The 17,705-nt window shown below is 42.8% G+C and overlaps 1 protein-coding gene across 1 annotated transcript in view; it reads right to left on the reverse strand.

Annotated features, from left to right (window-relative positions):
• Positions 1-1,426: 1,426 nt before the first annotated feature.
• LOC119821765 (leukocyte immunoglobulin-like receptor subfamily B member 3A) overlaps positions 1,427-17,705 on the reverse strand; it is a 41,796-nt gene continuing 25,517 nt past the window's right edge. Inside the window, exons 6-14 of the mRNA XM_042055579.1 lie at positions 15,257-15,541; positions 14,817-15,119; positions 13,385-13,687; positions 12,947-13,075; positions 11,139-11,236; positions 11,017-11,046; positions 10,246-10,425; positions 2,869-3,015; positions 1,427-1,624 (exon numbers count right to left, since the gene is read on the reverse strand). Of these exons, the coding sequence (XP_041911513.1) occupies positions 1,427-1,624; positions 2,869-3,015; positions 10,246-10,425; positions 11,017-11,046; positions 11,139-11,236; positions 12,947-13,075; positions 13,385-13,687; positions 14,817-15,119; positions 15,257-15,541 (1,673 nt within the window). The remainder of the gene's footprint in view (positions 1,625-2,868; positions 3,016-10,245; positions 10,426-11,016; positions 11,047-11,138; positions 11,237-12,946; positions 13,076-13,384; positions 13,688-14,816; positions 15,120-15,256; positions 15,542-17,705) is intronic.

Consider the following 17,705-nt stretch of genomic DNA (forward strand, 5'->3'; position numbering starts at 1 on the left):
TTTGGGAGAGATTTAAGTGAACGAAGCCTAATTAAAGATGTATTTTATTAAACTTGATACATAGTTATTTGCTATCTGAAGGGATAAGAGGCTATAAAGTAATTAGAGTAATATTTGTGCTCAGAGCATGACCTAACTACAAAGCCCATTCTAAGAGAGGAAGTTCAAAATTTTATAACTAATGGAGACAATCCTAGAATAAATATATAACACTCCTAGTAGCTTAATTCAGCTGAGGATATCTAGAGTGAGTGATAGAAATAATTATTATCATTACATTGCTGTAAGAACAGACATATATTAAGGACTTTCTTCAAATCACTTAATGAAACACCTGTCTGTAAGGTGTTTGCCTCATATTTTCTTCTATTTCATTTATAAACTTAGTACTCTAAACAAAGACTTTTTACTCAAATTACCATTTTATAAACACCATAAACATCTATAGAAAAAAATGACTTGAAATTTGCATTAATCCAATTAGAAAAAAAATTATCCTGAGTAAGGTAACCCATAGCCGGAGAGACAAATTTGGCATGTATTCATGTGTAAGTGGATGTTACTTGTTAAGTAAATGATAATGAAACTTCAGTAATAGACCCAGATATGTTAGGTAAAGAGGGGATGCACAAATCTCCCTTGGAAGGGAAAGTAGAATAGATTTTATAGGTGAATAGGGGGTGGATGGCAACAGTATCAAGAGGGATCAAGTATGGGAGAAAATGGAATTCAGGGAGAAAGTACATGGAGAAATGGGTGGAATTGGGTGAAGTATGAGAGTGGTATGGAATCCTCATGTAATGGAAACTTCCTGGAATCCATGAAGGTGTGCCTAATGAGGACTCATAATAATGGGGGTTATGTTGCCCCAACAGGATGCCTCTTCTAGTCACACAGGTATATTAAGCAGAGTTCTCTAGAGTAATAGAACTTATGGAATGATTATATATTCACTATATTCATACATGACTTGCAGGCTACAGTCCAACAATGACTAACTGTGAATGGAAAGTTCAAGAATATAGTAGTTGCTTGGTCCCATGAGACTGGGTGTTTCAGCTGCTCTTCTGTGTTGGAATCCTGATGAAATGGGCTCCAATCCCAATGGAGGGATAGATCTACTCACAAGGCGAGGGCAATCAGGTGACAAACAATCCCTTCCTTCTTCCATTGCCCTTATATAGGCTTCCAGCAGAACATGTGACCCAGATTAAAGGTGTGCCTTCCCACCTCAAGATTTGGAGTAAAGGTACATGTCTTCTTACCTCAAGATTTGCTAACAAACCCTCTGTCTTTCTGCCTCGCTATCTGGATTACAAGTGTGCCATCCAAATCACTATTTTTCCAGTTCATTCCAGAAATAATCAAGCTGACAACCAAGAATATCCATCACACAAGCCTTCTGTTGGGAGCAGTGAGTTGCATTCTAGTTGAGCTGTTGGCCAATGTGGTCCCATGGAAATCCCCTAACACCCAGTCTATTGCAAAGACTAAGAGTTGCTCTCTCCAAACTGATATCAGGGCCCCATAACTCATTGAACATTGAGCAGTTGATCTGGTGCCCAGATAGAGACTTCAGCCCAGGTTCTAGTTTCTTTGGTGTGGGAAGGGACTCTACAGGATACTGAAACAGATACATGAACACCAAAACAGCCAAACTTCGACCTGTCTGCCAGAAAAAAAATTGTTGTGACAATGGTGGCACAGAACATGTAGCTCAGAAATGTCTGATTTGACATAAGGCTCACTCCACAAAATAGAACCCATAGCAGACACTGCTTAGGTAATCAAGAACCAGAGACTAGATAACCCAGAAAGCTAGGATAAGACTGAACATGATGAGTCTAAAACAAATCAATAAAATATTTCTTAATGTTAACCTTCTATACTCCTATATCAGTGATACAACTATAGCTAATGGAAACTGCAAAAGTCATAAAGCCAGCACAGCTGACTGACAAAGATCCAGCAAAGCAGAACCTAATGATCACTGCTATGCCAATGTTGTTTTTTATCTCCACATGTTGCATGCTTGGGGGACACTTAATATTTGAACAACTTGGGGATTTGGATAGATGGAAAATTTCTTATGAGTCATTTATGCCTTCTCCAAGAATAGTGATTCGTAGGCATCCCCAAGAATGCCCTTAGTATATTACCCCTCCCTCTTTTAGGAGACATTCTTGTCTGACTCTAGTCAAAGGTCTCCTTTATGCCCCGGAGGTTGTGGTGTGAATAACGATACCACAGATCTCTTCGTGAGGCTCTGACTCCAAGATATTCTTGGAACATCTTTCCCTGTACTTACTCAGGAACAAGACAGTCAGTACAAGTAAAACACAAATTTGGTGGGGCTAGAGAAACTGGCCAACAGAATCAGATTCCTATTATACACTTGAGTGATTACATGGCACATAAGATTGAGGCTGCATAGACTGATGAACAAAATGGTGTAGAAAAATGATAAAATAATGAGATATCAGAACCTCCCTTTCATAGAAAAGTTAGCTTCTGCAGAGCCACTGTGGTGTGATGTGATCAAGAAACAAAAGAATTCCCCAATTAGACATATAAATAAATTCTGTAAAGATATACAATGTAAGAATTGCATTATGCCAGGCATTGAATAATAACTGCAGCAGCTTTGATCAGGGGATTTTTCTTAGGCCTACTGCCAATTGACACCCCGGCAACAAAAAGTTAATATACTGTTCAGGATTGAGAAAGAAAGTCTGAAGATTTTCTTTCTGTCCTTGAAATTGCAAGAGCTTTGAGCCTGTCAACAGGCTGTCATGCTTTGGCAAAATATGCTTGTAGATAATTAAAAGATGGGCTATGGAGATGGGGGAAGCTCTGATTACCAATCACCTTTAAGAAGGGGAGCCTAGTTAAGGCTTGGCTGCCTGTAGGGAGCCCAGGAAGAAAACTGGGATGGACCAGGTGTGCACACTCTCTGGTAGATTCCCACCGGACACAGAGGAACTCGGACTTCCCAACTTGTGGCATGAGTTTCCCCTGATAACAATTAAAAATATAATTTGTTTATCTTTAAGCTGCCTGGTTATTCCTGAATCGAGCTAAATTCAACATTATGGGGTTGATGAGGAAGAATGACTTTAAAAGACATCTCTTTTCTGTAGTGGTTTATTATTGATGACTAAATTTATTACCCCAGATGGGCAAGAACAGATTAAATATGTGCCCAGGGACAGAAATGATATGATCTATGTTTTGAAACAACATGAATCTTTTCCTGATTACCGAGTTCTGTATAAATAAAGAAACACCAGGACTGCCAGTCAGTCAGGCTGCAAGATTTTCCCAACCACCAAAGGCATGACTCATCAATTCCCCTCCATCATCTACTCCTTGCCTCCTCTGTGGAACCTGTAAAGTGCTAGGGCAAACTCTGGCAGGTCACTGTCTTATCCAGTCAGCATCAGAGAGTCGTCTCTGGTAGCATATGGGTAACAGTTTCAGAGGCCCACAGAAAGACATTAGAGAAAGAGAGTCTAAATTGGGAGGTCGCCATAAAATCCCTCCAGTCAGAGATCAGGAATGCCCAGGGAAGAGATGCAGAAGACTGTAAGAGTCAAATGGATGGAGGGAACCAGAGAACACAGCCTACTATGTCAACTGAGCAAGGCCCACATGAACCACAGAGACTAAAGCAGCAAGCACAGAAACTACATAGCTCTACTTCAGTTCTTCTGTGACTGTATTATAGCTATTAGCTTAGTACTTTCATGGGGCGCCTGACTAAAAATGAGTGGGTCTCTGACTCTTTTTTTTCCTGCCCTTGGTACTCTTTTCCTCCTGTTGCATTTCCATGTGCAACTTCACTATGGAAGTTTTTACTTCATCTTATTATATTTTATTTTTTCATGTTCGGTTGATATCCCCTATAAGCCTGTTATTTTCTAATGAAAGACAGAAAGGAAGTGAATCTGAATGGGAAGGAATATGGGGAGGAATATGTAAAGAGTAGGGAGGGGAAAGAGTAAATAGTATATACTGTATGCGAAAAAAATGTATTTTCAGTTTAAACCTAGATTGCTGGAAGGAGGCTGTCAGACTCCATACAGCTAAAATAAAATTTTCCAAGTTCCACGTTGTTGAATTCATTTTTTAAAGAGATAACATCTAGACTGATGTGAGATATCTTTTTTCTTTGTCATTTTCTGGTTTCCTTGAAATATTTATCACTTTATTTCCTGGTCTGATAAACTATATTGGACTGTGCTTCTTCTTTCTCTAGCTTCAAAAAGTTTAATCTTATAACTGTACAAATGTTTGGAAGAAGTCATCAGCAAAACTTCTAAAAATAGAATTTCCAAATGGGAAACTTTTCTAGTGACAGTGTTTGGAAAATAATTCAGATATTACATTTATTAAGTAACCAAAAATAACTTTCCATATCATTGGAGGCCATCGGCACATCTTAGATACATCTCCGTGTGGCACTGGTTATGAAATTCTTCATACTACTCGTTTGCTACTTTAAATAATTTATTTATATACACATATGTTCTGTCTACTCCACTGTCTAAATCCTGCCCTATCAAAAAGGCAAGGAAGTTTTTTTAATTAACCAATGAGAGTCCTCCATCAACATCAGTCGGCAATAGAACCCACTAGGTAATTCCAGAAATGTCCATAAAACAAGTTGTAAAGTTTCTTCCTAGTTCATCTTCCCAATTCTGGTTGTGATTATAGGTTGTGACTACCATAGCTGTCTTCACTTATGGTTTGTTAATTTTTTTTTTTTTTAATTTTTTTTTATTTTTTTTTTTTTTTTTTTTTTCTCATGGTTTATTTTTTTTTATATTTAAAAATTTCCATCTCCTTCCCTCCTCCTCCCCCCTCCCTCCCCTTCCTTCTCCCCTTTCTCTCCCCTCCTTCTCCCCCTTCCCCCCTCACCTCCCCTCCACCCATACCTCCCCTCCCTCCCTCTCAAGGCCAAGGAGCCATCAGGGTTCCCCACTCTATGCTAAGACCAAGGTCCTCCCAACTCCCCCAGGTCCAGGAAGGTGATCGACCAAGCTGAGAAGGCTCCCACAGAGGCCGTCCATGAAGAACAATCAGAGCCCCGAGCCATTGTCCTTGCTTCTCAGTCAGCCCCCGCTGTTGGCCACACTCGAGAGACGGGTTTGGTCGCATGATCCTCAGTCCATTCCAACTGGAGTTGGTGATCTACCATTAGTTCTGTCCCACCGTCTCCATGAGTGAACCAAAAAAAAAACCCCACCCCTCTCGTTCCTGACTTTCTCCCTCATGTTTCGCTCCTCCTTCTGCTCCCCTCATCGGGACCTTGGGAGCTCAGGTCCAGTATGCTCCAAGGGTGGGGCTCAGTCACCTTCCTCCCCATCTGTCGCCAGCTGGAGGTTCCCTCACGGTCCTGACTTTCTTTCTCATGTTCTCTCTCCTTCTGCTCCTCATCAGGACCTTGGGAGCTCAGTCCGGTGCTCCAAGGTGGGGCTCTGGTCATTTTCTTCATCTAATCGTCAGGTGGAGGTTCTATGGTTGATATGCAAGAAATTCATCAGTATGGCTATAGGAACTGGCCTTTTCAGGCTCCCTCTCCTCAGCTGCCAAGGAACTAACTGAGGGCGTCTCCCTGGAAACCTGGGAACCCCTCTAGGGTCAAGTCTCTTGACAACCCTCAGGTAGCTCCTTAAATTCAGCTATATGCTTCCCTGCTCTCATATCCACCCTTCCTATATCCCAAGCACCCCATTCCTCCGAGCTCCCCCTGCTCTCCCCTTCACACTTTTCTCTCCCCATCTTCCCTTGGCCCAGTCTTGCCCAACCCTCAAGTTCCCAATTTTGCCTGGCGATCTTGTCTACTTCCAATATCCAGGAGGATTACTATATCTTTTTTGGGAGTTCACCTTCTTATTATCTTCTCAAGGATCCCAAACTTATAGGCTCGATGTCCTTTAATCATGGCTAGAAACCGAATATGAGTGAGTACATCCCATGTTCATCTTTATGGGTCTGGGTTACCTCACTCAGAATAGTGTTTTCTATTTCCATCCATTTGCCTGCAAAATTCAAGATGTCATTGTTTTTTACCGCTGAGTAGTATTCTAGCATGTATATATTCCACAGTTTCTTCATCCCTTCTTCCACTGAAGGGCATCTAGGCTGTCTCCAGGATCTGGCTATTACAAATAATGCTGCTATGAACATAGATGAGCATATGCTTTGTTGTATGATTGGGCATCTCTTGGGTAGATTCCCAATAGTGGAATTGCTGGGTCCTGGGGTAGGTTGATCCCGAATTTCCTGAGAAACCGCCACACTGCTTTCCAAAGCTGGTTGCACAAGTTTGCATTCCCACCAGCAATGGATGAGTGTGCCCCCTTACCCCACAACCTCTCCAGCAAAGGTTATTATGGGTGTTTTGGATTTTAGCCAATCTGACAGGTGTAAGATGATATCTCAAAGTTGTTTTGATTTGCATTTCCCTGATAGCTAGGGAGGTTGAGCATGACCTTAAGTGTCTTTTGGCCATTCGAACTTCTTCTGTTGAGAATTCTCTGTTCAGTTCATCGCCCCATTTTTTAATTGGGTTAATTGGCATTTTAACCGTCTAGTCTCTTGAGTTCCTTATATATTTTAGAGATCAGACCTTTGTCAGTTGCAGGGTTGGTGAAGATCTTTTCCCAGTCAGTAGGCTGCCTTTGTGTCTTAGTGACAATGTCCTTTGCTTTACAGAAGCTGCTCAACTTCAGGAGGTCCCATTTATTCAATGTTGCCCTTAAAGTCTGTGCAGCTGGGGTTATGCATAGGAAACGGTTCCCTGTGCCCATTTGGTTGTAGAGTACTTCCCACTTTCTCCTCTATCAATCTCAATGTGTTCAAATTAATATTGAGGTCTTTAATATCCATTTGGACTTGAGTTTTGTGCATGGTGATAGATATGGATCTACTTTCATTCTTCTACAGGTTGACATCCAGTTATGCCAGCACCATTTGTTGAAGATGCCCCTCTTTTTTCCATTGTGTACTTTTGGCTCCTTTATCAAAAATCAGGTGTTCATAGGTTTGTGGTTTAAGATCCGGGTCTTCTATACGATTCCATTGGTCAACTTCTCTGTTCTTATGCCAATACCAAGCCGTTTTCAATACTGTAGCTCTGTAATAGAGTTTGAAGTCAGGGATGGTAATGCCTCCAGAAGTACCTTTATTGTATAAGATTTTTTTTGGCTATCCTGGGTTTCTTGTTTTTCCATATAAAGTTGATTATTGTCTTCTCAATCTCTGTGAAGAATTTTAATGGGACCTTGATTGGGATTGCATTGAATCTATAGATTGCTGGTTTGTTAAATTTTTAAGTAGCATTTATTTACTTATTTATTTATGTGTGACTATATGTATGGGATGGTGTCATAAGATAACTTGCAAGTATCTGTTCCCTCCTTTGCTTGTGTGGAAGGGATTGAATTGTTTGATTGGCTTAGTAGCAATTTTCTTTATCCACTGACACATATTGATCCCCTGTTGACAGCTGGTAATTTTCCCATTTCTCAGTTTTGATAATTTCTTCAGTCTTTATGACTGAAATTATCGTGGTCTTCTTTCGGAGCTTCAACTGGATGTCTCTCATAACTAACTGAATCCTCTACTTCCAAGAATGTGTTACATCTAATCAAGTTGTTGGCAAAAGGGGTCCTATGAGAATACCAGCACAACCCACACTATTTTCAATGCTATTGGTTGTTCTCCACACACTGATAGTAAGGCTCTGTTGTTGAAGACAACACATACAAAATTCCTTGAATATGGAGAAGTTGAACTGGTGCCTACATAAAGCCTTTACCACTATGGCCTAGTGTTCATGGCACTGGGAGGTACTACTCACATTACCAAAAGAGAAAGGTAACTATCAGTAGGTAAACATCAATGCAGCTTCACCCTTCTATTTACAGTGGCGTCCTGCCTGTAAGGTGTACTAGTGCAATAATAACAAAGCTTGTGGGAGTATCAACCAATATCTGATTGGATTTAAGGCCCACTCCATGAAATGTAAACCATCCCCAACACTGCTCTGGTGACCAAGAACCTGAGAGTATATAGGCCAGAGACATAGGGGAAACTGAATACTATTGTTTATAGATAGAAAAAATACTCCTAATAGTATTCTGCTATATTCAAAGATCAATGCCTTGCTCAGTCACCATCAGTAAGCTTCCTCCTGAAATAGATGGAAACAAATACAGAGACCCACAATTGGACAATATGCAGAGACTCAGGGACCTTGAAACAGACAATCCTAAATAGAACATATTTATCAAATCCCTGTCCCCAAGTCTCAGAGAACTGTATGGAAGTAGAGAAAGACTATAAGAACCAGTGGAGCTAGAAGACGCCAAGGAAATAAGGCCCTCTAAGTTCAGCAGGACGGAAGCACATATGGACTCAGGGATTATGGAAGCAGACATAGAACCTGCATGTGTCTAAGCCAGATGGAGTCCTAGTACTGAGAGGGGAAGTGGACACAATCCCCCACCCATAACCCAGAAGCTATCTCCAATTGATAACTGTTCCCAAAGGAAAAATTAGTCTTTTCCAAAAGAGTCTCACTGAATATACTAACCACTCGTAAGGGCAGGCCCCATGTTCAGAAGTAGGTGGCCAACACACAATGACATTTTTGGATGTTCTTTGTTTCATACTGCTTTGTTCCCCCCCCCCATGGATCTTTTTCATTTATATCACAGTTTCCAATTCTGTGTTTTTATGGCATTTCTCTGTGAATGAATATTTGTATCTCTACATGTTTTTTGTATTTTGCCTTTGACTCTTTTTCTTATTTGTTTTGTCTTACTCCAGTTTGTTTCATTTTATATTTATTTTGATACATCTGTTTTTCTGATGAGAGAGAGTGTGGATTTGTATGAAGGTACAGACATGAGGAAGAGGAAACCTCAACTGAGGAAAAATATCCCAATATGATTGGCATATGGGCAAGTCTATAGGGTATTTGCTTGATAGATGATTGATGTGGGAAGACCCAGCTCACTATGAGAGTTGCCAGCACTAGATTGTTAATCATGAATTTCTTAAGAAAACAAACTAAGCAAGTTAAGAGGAGCAAGCCAGTTATAAGCACTTTGTCATGATCTCTGCTTCAGTTCCTGCCTCCAAGTTCCTATCTTTAGTTCCTGCTCTAATATCCCTGGAAGGTGGAATACAAGTTGTAAGATGAAATAAACCCTTTCCTTCCCAGGTTGTTTTTGACCATGGTATTTTATCACCACAACAAAAAAATAGCTAATATACATCTTTATTGAATGATCCCTCAGTGGACAATTCCACCAAAATCATGGCCAATCTATTTCACAGACTATCCAGAGATGCCCAGGGGACATCTTAATAAGGTAATTTCCAAATTACCATTTTCTGTTTAACTGTGGGTTCCAGGGAGAAATTTACTTTGTTATTGATCTATTTGCTTCTCCTAAAAGATGACAACCACACCAAATCCAAAAGAGAGGGATGTAAACTCTTGATTTATAAAGTTGAGTACTTTCCTGTCATCCATCAATTTCTTTAACATTCCGACCTGGAGTCTCTAGAGTTCTACATCACTCCTACCCATGAGACTATTAAAAGCTTGGGCTAGAAAGAGATCAAACTCAAACTGCACTTCTACCCTCTTAGGTAGGCTAACCAAAACTAAAATAAGCTAGGTTCTCAAGCATCAGATATGCAGCAGCCCCTGAACTGGTTCCTGAGACTCATTGGCTTCTGTTGTGTTTCTGCAGTTCTTGCCTGAGGGTGCCAAGAAGATTAATCTCCTATGCATTAATGAGTCCTTTAGCACACCTACATCAAAGTAACAGGGTTATACAAACACACACATATGTATAGGTATAAACACACACACACACACACACACACACACACACACACACACACATATTTACCATCTCTTGAAAGAACTCCCAAGAAACATTGCAGAATTTCTGAAAAAAGAAATAGGACCCTGGAGATCATTTGCAAGGAGTAGTTTTATTTGGTGCTAGCAAAATCTCTGTGACACAATCTCAGAGACAGAGAGTCAAATATCCAGAACAGAACCTTTTTTTTTTTACATCTTTATCTTCTATGTCTCCCATATAGAGTGGATTACATTCTGACTGATTACTTTCCTAGGGAGTGGAGTTTAAAAGCTGGAACAGGGAGGAAAGGAAAGGAAACATTATTGCGCAAGAGAAGTAGTAGGGTTGCACCTACAGTCAAGACTCTCAGCACCTTACAGGCTGTTTCCTGTTTTTCTTCTTGAATCTTGGGATCCCCTACTGCTTTAATCCTGGCATTCTTACCCTTGCTGTCATGCCTCCCATCACTGTCTTCCTGCTCCAGTTCTTTGCCACTGCTGCGTCCACTGGCTGCAGGTATTGCTCTTTTAGAAGTCTGCATGAACCTTTACAGCCACTATTCCCCTCAGATGACACCTCTCAGGGTCACCCCTTGTGATTCGCAAGCCATTCAGTGCTGCACATATTCCACCCCTCGTTCTGCTTTGTTTCCATAAATACTTTGCACTGCATACACTGTGAATTTATTAGCATGTTGTCTCTTCATGGCTAGAGAGTTTGCTCTTTGCTCTACTGTTTCCCCTGCAGAGAGCCTTGTAATAGCTGGGGGAGTGAGTGAGTGAGTGAGTGACTGGGGTGTTGGGAACATCTGGCCTCATTTATTCACGTGACCTTCTAAGAGTCCCAGAAGCATGTTAACAACCAGAAAGATGCCAAGAAGCCAGAAAGGGAAGGGATGGAAGAGCCAAATGTGGTGCTAAGAAAGCCAGGAAAGAGTGAGGCCATAACACACAGGAGGAAGGTGCTTGCAGCAGGGAGTGGTTATTGAGCTGAGAGAGAGAAGGGGGAGAGAGAGACAGAGACAGAGACAGAGAGATAAGAGACAGAGAACAGAAAAGGTGAAAAGGTCCTCTAGGTGAGCTTGAGATCTAAGTCTCAGTACTTCAGATGAAGACAGGGACCTTACCCAACTGTCCAGCTCCACATCATTCTCAAGCTGTGTGAAACAGAAGAAGCATAGAAAAAGCATGGGAGTGTAGTGATATCCTGGTTCCATAGTGATGGTTTAGGTTCTCAGAGTTTGGATACCAACGCCTCTCCAGTTGCCCTGTGAACTGAGACCTTGGGCATTTCTCTACTCAGGATCTTCTTTCTCTCATACAGGTTTTCCTCGTGGATGGCAGCAGCTGAAATTGAACTATGGAGACAAAATGATGGTTTTTGGAAGTGAGCCATGTCAGGCAGGTAGGAGTTTGTGTCTCTAGGCTGAAGTTACCTCTTCTGAGGACCCCGATCCCTAGTCACTGGCTCCACAGCCTCTGCAAGAAGTTGTACACGGGTGGTCTCTCTCCAGGCTGAAAGAGGGAGAAGATTGTTAGACAGAAAGATGGAGCCCCCTTAAGTCCAGATAGCTGTGAAGGAAGGACCTTTACAGGTCATGGGATAAGATCCAGGAGAGGGAAAATTATACAGAATACCTGACATCTGCACAGGTACCGAGATCACATTTTCTCATCTGAGATTTTACAGAAGTGTTTTTAAGTTCATCTGTCCCAGTCTGGATGGATTTCCTGATGACTTGACCTTAATGGCCTGGTTTCCTTGGTGATCTGACCCCTGATTTGATGGAACATAGGGGACCCCACCACCTTCTCAGACCCTGGTCACCTATATTCAAACCCACTCACCCATTTTTCTGCATTTTTCTTGATGCTTGCAACGGAGAAGGAGGAGGGTAAGAAAAAGAAGCAATAGAAGGAAGGCCACAGCTAGTCCAAAGAGAACCTTCAGGCACCTTTCAAGTCCTGGGGAAAGGTGACATCCAGAATAAGGAACCATGCTACCTGCCTGAATATCTACTGTGTGCAAGATGTATGCTGGGTCTTTGCCCTCATTATCTGCCCCTCTCACAATCATACAATAGCAGTCATCTCCTCTCACATTACATACAATAGCAGTCATCTCCTCCCACATTACATACAATAGCAGTCATCTCCTCCCACATTACATACAATAGCCGTCATCTCCTCCCACATTACATACAATAGCAGTCATCTCCTCCCACATTACATACAATAGCCGTCATCTCCTCCCACATTACATACAATAGCCGTCATCTCCTCCCACATTACATACAATAGCCGTCATCTCCTCCCACATTACATACAATAGCAGTCATCTCCTCCCACATTACATACAATAGCAGTCATCTCCTCCCACATTATGCCATATCACCTGCCTGAAAGAGGTAAATCTGGGATTTGAAACCATGGAATCTAACTTCTGACACTACACCTTACACCAAGGATGCATCCCATGAGCTAGAGGTAAGTAGCCTGAATACCCTGCTGTGGTCCTGTTCTACACCCTGTCACATGTCACTATGACTCTGGCATAGGGGACAGGCACACTGCAGAACCAGGTTCTGGAAGTCTCCTATGTCAGGGGAGGTCCCATCTTAGGTCATTGCTGAAAGGAACTTAAAAATATGTACCATGCTTCTCTCCTTCACAGTTTGAAAAGCAGAGGCCCAGACAGAGTCAAAGCTTATGTAAGTCAAATCTCAAAAAAAAAAAAAAAATGCCTGCACCAAGCCATAATTTTCTCTGGATCCCTAGAAACCTAATTCTCAATACTTTCCTCAGTATTCCCAGGGCCTGGATTCTCATGGGCAATAACCTAGTTTCCAGAGCATGCTAGAAAGTGATGGACAAATAGAGGGCTTTGACCTCTGTTCTCCACTATACCTATCTTCTCCTGTCTGAGCTCTAACACCTCTATATGAATGTCCCCCTATGCATTCCAGACTCTAAGACTCTGGGATACTGCAATGCTATTGAGATCTCAGCTTGGTCTCTGGGTCCTTAGATACAATCTGAGTTGACAGAGTAACCAACCAGATATAGATGTGCTGTCAGTTGGGAGGCAACCTGGGGATGGAGCAAGCTCCCAAGAGAGAGGCCAGGGACATTCAGAAGATGTTGGAATGGGCTCTTCGGAGAAGGAGTTGGGGTCTCCAGGGGATCCTGGGAAAGAAAACAAGTGGAGTGTGAGGGAAAGAGACTTACCCTGGAGATGTTGTCTCTCATTGTCTTACATCTACCTTGGAGATAGTTACCCAAGAGTCTTCCGCTGTCCACTTAGAACTTTCTTAATTTTAATAGAGGTGAAATTGGAATTCTTTAAAGGACAAATGTTAGATTCTTCAAATTTGGGTGGTGAATATCATTGTGACTGACCTCCCTCTTTCCTGTCACTCATATTCCAGCTAAGTGTTCTTCCAAGCATAGGTTCAGTGGTTACCATTTTAGCTCAGAGAAGTCAAAGACACTTACCTGAAACCACAAGCTCCACAGGCTTACTGGGGTATGACAGCATGTAGGGGTATAAGTCTTTGGAACTATAGCACTTGTAGGTGCCCCCATGGTCAAAGGTCACATTCCTCATGAAGAATTTTGCCTGGTATAGCTTATCTTGCAGCACTGATCTTAAATACAGAAGTGAGTGGGCAGTCCCCTCTTTAGACAGAAGGAAACTATCCCTTTGATGCAATGATTGACACAGCAGGGTCACATCCTCTCCAGAGGACATTCTGGTGCCTGGGTACACTGACAGGGTAGGTGTGCCAGGAAGCTGTCCTAGAGAAAAGAAGGATGGATGAAAAATTGCTCACCTTGACCTGGAACTTCACCAGCACTAGTCTCTAAGGACTTGGGTAACACTGATTCAGCTTCATCTCTACATCTTACCTTTATGAAAAAGCATACTTCCTTTTGACTTTCACAGCCTAGACTTCTGTAGTAGGAAGCGGCGGGGCTGTGTCCCGCCACCCTGCTAGCTTTACCCAAAATAATTACACGAAAACTGTGTTCTTTTAAAACACTGCCTGGCCCATAGTTTCAGCCTCTTATTGGTTAATTCTCACATCTTCCTTTAACCCATATTTAGTAATCTGGGTAGCACCACGAGGTGTGGCTTACCAGGAGAGATCTTAACCTGCGTCCATCTCGGAGAGGAGCAGCATGGAGACTCCCTATCGAGACTGCCTGAAGCGTCTCCCCAACTCTACTTCCTTGTTCCCACAATTCTGTTCTGTCTACTCCACCTACCTAATTTTCTGTCTCTTAAAGGGCCAAGGCAGTTTTCTTTATTAATTAACCAATGAAAGAAACATAGACAGATAACTCTCCTCCATCAGACTTCCACAGCACATTCTGTCTAGTTGGGGTCTCTGACTGGACTGGTTTGGCTCCAAACTTATGATCAGGGTGTCCAAGAGGACAGTGGGGGTATGATCACTCAGAAGAGAGTCTGTGTATACCATGTCATCTATACTTGCCCAATGACAGGAACATTCATGAAATGACAGGAGCACTCATGAGACTCAGAGAGAAAGTTAGCCCAAGTACCCATCTGGGATTGTAGCCCAGGGTGCCAGGAGAGGCCAGTTCTTCCTTCCCTTCCCTGAACAAAACAAATCCATTAAAACTGATGTCAAAGAAACACTGGTGGGTTAGTGATTTTCCAGGAAAGAACTGTGGTAGGTCAGGAAGGAGGGCATGCTGTACAGCCTTTGAAGGAAGACAGATGGTTCCTACAACATATCAGTCCCCTCCCATCATGTCCTGCAGGTAACATTTCTTTACCATTCCAAAACTCTAGTTCAAGAGCTAGGAGTTTCTTTCAGTACCCTCCTTCATGGTACTCCTCAAGGACCAGAGCTTATGGGTCTCAAAAATGATTAGACAGTTGCTGGGGCTACCTTACCTGCGATGTGTATTTCCAAGGAGTCACTGGGATTAGACCACATATAGGTACTATTTTTGTAGCCATAACATCTAAACGTTCCTGTATGACTGACTGTCACAGGACCTATGTGGAAAAGAGCCTGGAATTGTTTGGTAGAGTCTATATACTGTGAGTCCTGAAGCCTGGAGAACTTCTCATCTTCCTTGGTTAGAACAAAACCATTGTATCTCTCCCGTGAGGCACACTGGAAGGTCATATTCTCTCCTGAAGTAACCACAAGGCTTGTCATGGCTGATAGCATGGGTTTGGGGAGTAAGTACCCTAGACAGAAGAAGGTAACATGTTACATGGGATCATACAACCCACATTGTCCCTCAGGGTTGAGCTGTGGCAGGGAAACACTCTTGAGAACGGATAGACCCTTTCCTGAATGTGGAAACTTAGGCTGGAACCCTTACCTGTCACCACCAACTCCAGAGCATTACTCTTCTTTGACATTCTAGGAGGCTCGTGATAGAAACAGAGATATCGCCCGGCATGGGACCATTGAATAATGGGGATGAGGAACTTGGCTATGTTTCCAGGCTTCATCAGGGTTAATCTCTGCAAAGAACTTTGGTTTCTAATTTGATAAAGATAGTAATTCTGAGCACCTGGGGTTCCTTCACATATAATGGTCACTTGAGATCCATTGGCAACCACAGATCCTGGCTCAGCCCTGATAACAGGCTTTGGAAGTGACCCTGCAAGGAAATCAATATCTATGCCATAGGACATCAGATTTTGGATCCCAATACTCTACCCCAGGATGCTTTTCAATTTCACAGCATCAGCCCACATCGGTTGTTCTCCATGCCCACTGCCCAGAGATGCTCCCTTGTCCTCAGTAAGGATGAAGGACCTGAGAACCTGAGGACATACTTACTTGTGTGCAATGGGGTCCTGAGGCCCAGAGTCAGTCCTGGAAGAGAGTTCCGCGTGAGAGATTTGTCCTTGGGGACTGAGTAGACCCTCCCTTCCACAGTTGCCCTCTGGCTTCCTCAGATGCCTTGGTAAAACAATGCCTGGCTGTGGAGTGAAGCCCCCACCCCACAGCAGGATGTTCTGTCCCCTCTCCACATCTCACCAAGGCAGAGGAAAGCTGTGAGTGTTCCAGGCATGACATCTCCTGTGGCTGCAGCCTTGTAGATGGTTGGAGACAGAGCCTCGCCAGATGGAAGACACACAGGGTGTGGCCTTGTTGGGTGGTGGGTTCTCTCTCTTATCACAATGCTGTCACTTCGGCAGTCTTACAGGAAGAGGAACTGCCCTTTCCAGTCAACTGTCATTGATTTCCCCAGTGATATAGCTCAAGCACGATCTATATTCTCTAATTATTTTTTTGAAAAAAAGACTCGTGAAGTTCAGACAATCCTCACACCCCTGATCCCCCTCCCTCAGCTTCCTGTGTATTAGGTTTATAGTCCAGTGATGGGCTATAGTCTCTTCTTACAGAAGCAGAAATTCCATGGAATCTCTATATCTGTCTGAATGATGTTTATGTCATGAATGGCCAGGACTTAGCAATAAATAGTCCTAGTATCTTCCTGAGAAGGAACTTCTCAGCTGAGAGTGGTCTATGGCTGACCAGTCCTGCTCAAGGACTCTCCACTGGGAATCCTTCATTTTGTAGGCCAGACCCTCCTCACAGAACCTCCTTCAGAGGACTTGTGGCTTCAACAGATGGCATCTCATCTTCCTTCTCTGACGACAACACCGAATATTCAACTACAGCAGAAGCGACATGTCCTCAGTAAGAAAGAGACTCACCAGAAACCTGATTGCATGTTTGTCCCCCAGTTATTGCCTCCTGGACACCTCATTCATGGTTTATTCTTTATAAATTATAGTCACTTAAGCCATATCTGGATGAAATATGCTAGCTTAATTCTGCAATTCTATGTTTCTAACCAGCTCAGGACAGTTCTTGCTGCTCATGGTGGCAAGAGTCTCTCTGTCTAGACTCAGTTTTGGTGCTGGGTAGGATCTGTGTAGCCAAGTCTTCAAATTGGGTTTTCTTGGTATTGATGTGACTCCTCTCTTGGCAGCACACGCTCAGTACTTTGTGTGTGTGGCTGTCTGAAGCATTGGGCGATTTCCTGTCCATATCCCAGTGGGTGCAGGTTTCAGATGGTTTTGGCATTAGATCATGAGAGGTCTCTGTGGTAGAAGGACTTTTGTGGTGTTTGTTTAGGCTTCTTAGCCCACAACAACTTCTTTAACCCTCCTGGCTTGTCAGTAACTTTAAAAATCTACCTTTCTTACAGCCATAGTGGACATCACCTGAAAATGAGGTGGAGAAGCTCATTTCTCTAGTAGTACCCTTCTCTAGTTGATTAGGGTTTTTCCATTCTCATGATGTTTTTACAGTATTCACACATGGCTCAGATGACAAGTTCTTCTGAGTGCTTCTTTTTAATTACGTTAGTTTTCATATACTGTTCTTCTAGTGACTTTGAGACACTCATGACTTTCCTTGTGAAAGTGCCCTGAGGATTTTCTAGTTATAACATTAAGCTGTTTGTAGATAAAGACATCTTTTCTTTAATACCCCTAGCAGTTACAGCTCTATAACTGAATTGTGCCCATCACCACTCTTACTAGCATGTTGTTTTTATTTTATTAAAAATTTCTGCCTCCTCCCCACCTCCTCCCAGCCTCCCATTTCCCTCCCTCTCCCCCCACGTTGGCTGCCCCCTCCTTCTCCAGTCCAAAGAGCAGTAAGGTTCCCTGCCCTGTGGGAAGGTCCACTGTCCTCCCCCCGTCATCCAGGTCTAGAAGGTGAGCAGCCAACAGGCTAGCCACCCCCCCCCCAAAGCCAGTACATGCAGTAGCATCAAAACCCAGTGCAATTGCCCGTGGCTTCTC

The sequence above is a fragment of the Arvicola amphibius genome, chromosome 8 (assembly GCF_903992535.2).
Source record: "Arvicola amphibius chromosome 8, mArvAmp1.2, whole genome shotgun sequence".
In the NCBI taxonomy this organism is placed as follows: domain Eukaryota; kingdom Metazoa; phylum Chordata; class Mammalia; order Rodentia; family Cricetidae; genus Arvicola; species Arvicola amphibius.